The sequence below is a fragment of the Penaeus japonicus genome, unplaced genomic scaffold, assembly GCF_977035675.1.
Source record: "Penaeus japonicus unplaced genomic scaffold, GWHDUDI00000001_assembly GWHDUDI00000030, whole genome shotgun sequence".
NCBI classification, from domain to species: Eukaryota; Metazoa; Arthropoda; class Malacostraca; order Decapoda; family Penaeidae; genus Penaeus; species Penaeus japonicus.
In genome coordinates this window covers 21619096-21628072 of record NW_028234432.1, presented here as the reverse complement: position 1 = coordinate 21628072, position 8977 = coordinate 21619096, and the positions used below count along the sequence as shown (strand labels likewise).

At 34.6% G+C, this 8977-nt stretch overlaps 1 protein-coding gene across 1 annotated transcript in view; it reads right to left on the bottom strand.

The window, feature by feature from the left end:
- Positions 1-564: 564 nt before the first annotated feature.
- LOC122253329 (uncharacterized) overlaps positions 565-8977 on the bottom strand; it is a 10820-nt gene continuing 2407 nt past the window's right edge. The window contains exons 2-8 of the mRNA XM_043016358.2: positions 5931-6000; positions 5299-5384; positions 4879-4986; positions 2874-3067; positions 2369-2457; positions 1592-1770; positions 565-1323 (exon numbers count right to left, since the gene is read on the bottom strand). Coding sequence (XP_042872292.1) covers positions 1171-1323; positions 1592-1770; positions 2369-2457; positions 2874-3067; positions 4879-4986; positions 5299-5384; positions 5931-6000 — 879 coding nt within the window. The 3' untranslated portion in view covers positions 565-1170. The remainder of the gene's footprint in view (positions 1324-1591; positions 1771-2368; positions 2458-2873; positions 3068-4878; positions 4987-5298; positions 5385-5930; positions 6001-8977) is intronic.

The following is an 8977-nucleotide window of genomic DNA, read 5'->3' as shown; positions in this document are numbered from 1 at the left end:
GAAAAATTACTTGTGATATCTGGATATAGGCAGTTTATAGAGAAATATCAGGAAAACAGGATTTCTTGCATGTGTGCATTACATTTTTAGAGAAATGTTCAAGTACTAGAAAGAAAAAAGGGTACCGAAAAACTGTTACTGATTATGGATGTGTGCAATGTGGCAAGAATCCAAATCCCAATATAGAAGGAGTAGGGTTAACAGTGGTTCCCAGTCAGGATAGGACTACACCTGACCTTCATGTTGGCTTTACCTTTTCCACATCATTATGAATGTGGCAAGCAAAGAACTAAGAGATCAGTCATTATGGTAATGTTCTTTATTGATGGCATTGTACTTCGGGACAAGATTGGAGTTAGACTTAGAAATGAGAAAAGGGGGAGTGGGCTCTAGAAGATATAGGATGAAAATTTGGCAAGAAAAATGGAATATTTAAAATTTAGCATAGGATTCAATCTCGGGCAGAACATTTAAGTGAATCTTTTTGTATTGGACAACAAATTTAAGGGACCAATTTTATTATTTCGTTTTATGGCTTCCTGTTTAGGAAAAGAAATACAAGTATTTATATATAAAACCTTTTTTTTAAGGTAATTTTACAAATTTTATTATAAAAGTAAAAAGTTATAAGACTAACTTTAATTGGAACACTTTCATTAAAACAGAAATGACACAGTATCACATTGTAGTGTGCATAACTATTTCTAATTACATGCTTTTTGGAAATGCAGGTTAAAATCACTGGAACTGGAGATAAATTCAACCTCCACAAGAAATTTGCTTACATATTTTCCTGCAAAGAATTTGGGGAAAACCTACATCAATAATATGCACACTACACATTTCCATAAGTCTTGCAAACAGTACAATAAAAGAATATAATTTTTCAACATTTTCTCTGACTTTTAAACTTTGCAAAGTAAATATCAAATGCAGGCACTTTTCTGCATTCAATTAAAACAATTACTCTTGCTGGTAGTAAATCATAAAATAGACAATAAAAACCAAGTCATGGAATTTCTAATGTAAACTTAACTAAATTTACTCTTTCATTTCACTGTGTCTCTTGAGCAGTAACTTTAGTCACGAATACAAACACAAACATAATTCTCAAAATACAACTAAATACAATTAAAATTCTTCATCTGTGGATCGAGTACATGACAAATTCTATATTTCTAGTGGCAAGTACTTCCAGTCAATGGTCTTCTTGCCTTCCTTCTTGAGAATTTCATTACACTTGGAGAAATGCTTGCATCCTAAGAAGCCTCGGTGAGCTGAGAGGGGGGAGGGATGGGTTGTGTTCAAGAGGTGGTGCTTCTTCTGTGCAAAATAAAGAGAAAAACAAATTGGATTAGTTTTCATAGTGAAAAGAAAAGAAAAAAAATAAATAAATAAATAAAGTAAAAAAAAAAATTCTCTCTTTCATTACCCTTCCTCCCTCCCTTGCTCTCCTTTTTTCACTCCCTCCCTCAACACCTACCTATCTAAAATGATAATACCAACACTTGAATATACACAAAACAGAAAGAAAGAAGAAAAAGAATAGAAGGCTAGAATAAGATCCATACACTTATCCTCCGTATCTCACCTTGTCTACAACTGCAGCTTTTTTCTGCGCATACGAGCCCCAGAGGAGAAACACAACACCCTTGTTACGGTCAGACACTGCTTTAATGACTGCGTCTGTGAACTTCTCCCACCCTTGGTCCTTGTGGGAATTGGCATTGTGAGCACGCACTGTCAGGCAAGCATTGAGAAGCAGAACTCCTGTAAGGAGAGAGAATATTTAAAATCAGAATTACTAAACACAGAGAATAACTTTCTTCTAACTCAATTGTTTTACTTTAATACTGCATATCCATAGATAAAAGATATACCTTCTATTGCAGGAAAGAAATACCTGGGTCATTTGTGTAAAAATAATCTCAGATTATGAAATCTATTACCAAACTTATTTTACCGTCTATGTAGATAGTGTGAAATTACCTTTCCAATAACATATAGCTTGGAAACATAATCAAAACCTTTTTTTTTTTTTATCATGTAGACTCATTATCTATTTCTGCATAAGAAAATTGTGATACTAATTTAGGAACACCAATAATAAATGATATAAATGATAATAATATTACTTGCAATAATAATACTAATAATATAACAAATACCAGTTATTATGACTGTAATAGCAATAGTAATAAAAAATAATAGTAATAATACCAATAGCAATAATACTGATACTAATAACAATAATAGTAAGGCAAACCGTAACAAACTATGATAATGATTATCATAATAACCATATTGGAAAGAAGAAAAAAAAAAAAAAAAAAAAAAAAAAAAAAAAATGAACAAGTATCTCCATTACCTTGCTGTGCCCAGCCAATCAGGTGCCCATGGGAAGGCCTCTGAAATCCTTCAATATCTGCTTCAAGCTCTTTATACATGTTCAGTAAACTGGGAAATGGGGAGAAATTACCCAATTATAGTGACATATGTATGAGGACATAGGGGGTTATGTCCATGCAGGAAATGTGTACTCTAGGTTTCCTGTGCTCAATTTTGATCCCACCTGATGCCAATACGCACAGCTCCAGTTCACTGGGTAGGGCCAAGCATGGTATGAACCTTGTAATTGTAAAACCAACACAATCCTTAAATATACTAATAATACTCCAAATCAACACAAAGGTCAAATAAATCCATTAATCTTACAGCGAGGACAAAATTACATTTAAAATCTATTAACACTTCAAACATTTACCCTCAACAGAAACTTATTTACTTAAAAGAGCTCTTCTCATCTTTCAAATAAAGCTTTCCTTTGACATTTCTCTAATAGCACCCTTGCTGAAACTAGACAACTCTCCTACCTTGGAGGTGGTGGAACTCCCTTCTGGACACTAAAGCAGAGGCCATGAGCTTGCCTCGGCCCATGGTATGGGTCCTGGCCCAAGATGACCACCTTTACATCTCGCAGCTCGCAATTGTGTGTCCAGGAGTACACCTGTTCGGCAGGGGGAAAGATAGTCGACCGCTTGCGTTCACCCTCCAGGAAACTGCTTAGCTGTGTGTGTGGTGGTATGGTCAGTTACAGATTCACCTGACCTAGGAACAGTATTAGTCATTGCTACTGAAGGACTATTCAAAGGTAATTACACAACAACAGAAAACTATGATTAGAGATCAGAATCACCCCCCCCCCCCCAAAAAAAAAAAAAAAAAAAAAAAAAAAAAAAATATATATATATATATATATATATATATATATATATATATATATATATATATATATATATATATATATATATATATATATATATACATCAACTTGGTCAGTCACTCCAGAAAAGTTTTCCTCAAAATTTGACTTGAAAGCATGAAGCCAAAACTTTATTCCAAGAGGTGCAGAAAGTTCCAAAAAGAGTATTGTGCAGCAGAACAGACTTGCAACAACACCAGGATAAAAAAAGGCATCTACATTGAACATCAGCAATATGTTACTACAACATAATATTCTGAAAGAAAAAAGGAAGTTCTCATAATGCAATGAGGGTAATAACGATTAAACATAACATTAGTACTGATACAGTCAGAATAGTATGGTCTTTATGAAATCATCCAGTGCAGTGCTTTATTATAACATATTAAGTGAATAGTTTATTCTATAGTTTGAATTGAACATTGATAACTCCTATCTCTTACCATACTTAACATCTTCCTTGAACAAACAAGAGATATTTTGGAAGCCATAGAGAGGATTACATGCTTTAGCAAAATCGCAGCCACGGCAACCTTATCTGATGAACCACACATGTAAGGCAACCCACAGCAATGTCATGACTTTCAAACCACAGCTATGCCATTGCTTTCATCACTTTTGGAAAATTACGAGATATGAGTGAAAACAAAATAAACATTTGAGAGCAATAACATCTGTGAAAGAACTATATGAATCACGGATCGTCAATACAGACCTAATAACGCAGATCACTGCACTCAAAATGAAATGTTTTAGAGAAGTAATAGAAATTATTTTTACAGAATGAGGGACAAAATAATAAGAAAATAAAAATAAATAAAACCATAAAAGTCAAACATGGAAACAGCTACTCCCTATCATAGAAATAGCAACACAAGATGGATTGAGTAGGTCACAAAAATGACTGAATTTCTCTTGCAAACATCATGCACAGAGGGCTCCAGAAAACCGAGGATGAAGCAGGTTAAGAAAAGCTTGGGTGAAGAATATTAACCCATCCCCGACGGGGGAATTCTAGCCTTGAATGTCCAAATGCCGGGGCGTTCGAATTATTAGGCCTAAATCAATTGAATGGCTGGCACAATACTGTGCCGCCCGGCAACTGGGCTTTTGAATGCACAGTACACATGCTGTACCACCCGTCCTGTGTGGGTTAAGGGGTGGACTGGAATACAGGAAATAAAGGGTGTTTTGAAGAAGAGTGCTGAGACAAGGTCAGAGTTTCTATGGCCTACTACAGGCTACAAAGGGTGATTTTAATCATGCAATGTGTAGGAAATCTTACTATAAATTCAAAGTCCTTCTTTAAACTAGTATCTACTAATCTTTTTATACAAACACTATACACAAAATATCCAGTTAATGAGGTTTTAATGTTTATATAAAAATAATAACAACTGTTGTGTACTTACATGGAAATTACTGAATGCAGTGGCAAGAGAAAATTATGAGATAAAAAATAGAATAGTTGACCAAATCATTATCAGACAACACCCTAAACAACACAATGGATTAATTTAAAGACAAGCTAATCAACTTTAGTATTTGTATGTATCTCAAAAAAATATATTATTTATAAGTCAACGTCTAACCAGAAAGAGAGACAGAACACTCACCTTCTCAAAATATGGCTTTGAAAACTCTGACTTCAAAGCTGTGAACCAACTTGGTCCAATGTTCTCATGAAGAGCCACGAACTTCCTGCTCGCCTGCTTGATCTCAGCCTGGGAGGTTACAGCACACAATATCAACATTAAAATATGACTACAGTTACAATATCCATCTCTCAATTCAACATTATAATCCTATTTTATAACTGGGATATTCCTGATTGAGAGCACAAAGGTTCAACCTTTGCTGCAAGGCAAACACAATTCCCACTAAATGATACAACAGCACATCTATATGCATCTATAAAAATAAACCAATTCCATACATCTTTAGAAATATAAATCAGTTCTATCTACTTTTATAGATGGCCATTGCATAACTTATTTCCTGATATCATCCATTACAAGGGAAACAAATCAACTCGCCTTCAACTTGTTCTTCTGCATGCGTTCCTTCTGCTCTGGACTGAGGCAGGTATTCGAGACTGGCACCGATGATCTCGTTGGGGAGTCTAATGGTTGATAACGGACGTGACGATGATTACTTATATATATATATTTTTTTTTCAAATGTTTGGTAATCTATTTGACAACTCAAAATTCATAGCAGATCTTATTCTATACCTAATTTTAACATGTCATACATTTAAGGACATAGCAGTCTAGGTTTTATATAATCCGAGTTACAATAATCTACTGCTATTTGTGATCTAATCTCATATTTTGTATCTTATATCTACATGTCATAAGAAAACAAAAATCTATATGTAAATATTTGATTTTGCTCGTGTAGTTACATATTCTTAAATGTTTGAATGCAGTAGCCTGTCTGCCAATAAATTAGCTAATTATCTCTACTAAAAATATGATACTATCATAAATTTCAGAAAAAAACACACTAAAATTTCCGTATTTCATGATTGTTTCCTCAACCAGTTTTTCTAATACTTCCTACAAACCTAAAAGTATCCTACACATCCCTAATTTTTTTTGTCCTGCAGCTAAAGCACCTGGCAATAGTATCAACACATCAACATCAAATCACGACTGAAAATGACCTGGTGCATTGGCATTCTCTTCATTCTCCTTCTCATTGCAAATCTTTGGCTTCTTTGCAACCTGCGTGTCCTGGGAAGAAGAAAAATATATGATAATAATGATGATATTAAATGCAATATTACAAATAATGAAAATAACAATATAAGTTGTAATTGGGAGTCATCTGAAATAACACTGATAATAATAATGGGAAATTAAAATCATTTCCATATAAAAAAAAAAAGGAATAACAATAAAAGTACAAACAAAAATATTAACAAGAGAAGATAGCAATAACAAAAAAATTAAAAACCATACTGAAACTTTTACAACTACTACTACTTATATCATAGAAAAAAATACAAATATTAAGCCATAGACTCTCTTGCCCGGTCTCTTAGATGGGTTTATTTCATAGTGAGGCAGCTTCACACAACATACTTTGACTTTTCCCAATCTCTTTCAATCACTCATTGTAAAACTAGAGCCAATTTTGTATTATATTTTTTGTGTTTTATTGTGTTTAGAGACTTATGTGCGCCACGAGACAAGCTCTATCAATGCTGAGTTGACTATAATTGTAGTATAGGATCGATATTATCTCATTATTTTCTTTATGCCCAGTGGGATAGAAGTATTGCTGTTTTATGGGAGGACAAAAAGCAACTTTATTTTTTCGTATTTGTGTACTGTCGTGAATGAATACAAAACATATAACGAACTAAAATGAAGATAACATGAAGAGGTAGGTAAGAGGAAGAAAACCTGTGCTTATGACTGTGAGTGACATAGTAAAAGGCATCACTATTGGCACAGGAGACACTGGGCATGGTTTGAGTCAACTTCCTCTTCTCGTTCTGCCTGCATATCCTTCATCTGAGCAAGAGCAAGAGGTCTTCAACATGCTATGTATCATCACTTTATAGATACCTTGGATGGGTGCCATTCAAGGCTCTCTCTCCTGCTGGTGCTAGAAGAAAGTGGTGCCATCTACGTTTTGGATGTTAGGTTTGCTCAATATTATGGTAATTATAGTAATTATGACTGCAATTGCCATCATCACTCACTCCTTACTTATAGCACAATAAAATAACACAGTGATCCAAAATCCTTGAATGTCATGCACGTCATAACGCCCATCATGAGGCCAAAGCTCTCGTGTCATGTATGTCAAGACACCTGTCCGCAATGGGATAAATAATACAAATATAAAAATAATGAACGTATATGGTCAGGTAATTACAATATTTTTCGGTTGATATAGTGGGCCCATTTCCCATACAATTGTATATATGTAAAAATAATGTATGTTCCTGTATTCAATGGGTCAAACATCAAATGAAAAAAAATTGCCACTATATGATTATTCAATAATCATATTAATAAATGGATATAATATATAATCATTAATAAATAAATATAATGAATACCAAATATAATAAATACCGAACCAAATATAAACAAAAATACATAACCTGAACATGTTTCTTTTTTTGTAGTAGTAAAAAATGATAATGATAAAACAACGATAACAAAAATGATATGAAAAAACAATAGATTAACATATTAAATTCAACATAAAACCACCAATAACAGGAACAGCAACAGGAAGTATAACAAATAACAGGAACAACAACAGGAAGTGTAACAATAACAGGAACAGCAACAGGAAGTATAACAATAACAGGAACAACAGGAAGTGTAACAATAACAGATACAGTAACAGGAAGTTTAACCCATTGCGGACAGGTGTCATGACATACATGACGTAGGAGCTTTGGCCTGAGGACGGGCGTCATGACGTACATGACGTTCGGGGATTTTGGATCACTGTGCTATTTTATTTTGCTATGAAAAAGGAATGAGTGATGATGGCTGCTGCAGTCATAATTACTATAATTACCATAATATCATGCTAGCTTAACGTCCAAAACCTAGATGGCACCACTTTTTCCTAGCACCAGCAGGAGAGAGAGCCTTGAATGGCACCCATCCACGGTCTCTAGCAAGCACTGTCTCTATAGAGCAATGGGACACACTAAGTTGATGAACCCTTGCTCTAAAGTACAGCCGATGAAGGATGTGCAGGCAGAACGAGAAGAGGAAGGTGACTCAATACATACCCAGTGTCTAAAATGTGCTCCTATACCAATATGGATGCCTCTCACCGTGGCACTCACAGTCACAAGCACAGTTTTCATACCTCTTCCCTACCTCTTCTTGTTACCTTTATTGTAGGTGGTTATATGTTTCGTATTCATTCACGACGGCACAAAAATACGAAAAAATAAAGTTGCCTTTTGTCCTCACATAAAACAGCAATACTTCTATCACATTGAGTATAAAGAAAATAATAAGCTAATATATATAATATACTACAATTTTAGTCAACTGCAGCATTGACAGAGCCTGTCATATGGCACAAATAAGTCTCTAAACTCAATAAAACACAAAAAAATAAAACCGCAAAAACTGCTCTAGTTTTACAATGAACGACTGAAAGAGAGTGGGATGATTCAAATTATATTGCTTAATGCGGTCTCTCTCTAAAATAAAACCTATCCTGGAGGCTGGGCAAGCAAATTTATCTCTGTCTGCAATGGGTTAACAACAAAAGGAAGTGTAACAATAACAGGAACAACAACAGGAACAACAACAGGAAGTATAACAATAACAGGAACAACAACAGGAAGTGTAATAATAACAGGAACAACAACAGGAAGTGTAACAATAACAGGAACAACAACAGGAAGTGTAACAATAACAGGAACAGCAACAGGAAGTGTAATAATAACAGGAACAACAAAAGGAAGTGTAACAATAACAGGAACAAAAGGGAGGGGTAACAATAACAGAAACAGCAACAGGAAGTGTAACGACAACAGGAACAGCAACAGGAAGTGTGACAATAACAGCAGCAACAGGAAGTGTGACAATAACAGGAACAGCAACAGGAAGTATGACAATGACAGGAACAGCAACAAGAAGTGTGACAATAACAGGAAGTGTAACAATAACAGAAACAGCAACAGGAAGTGTAACGACAACAGGAACAGCAACAGGAAGT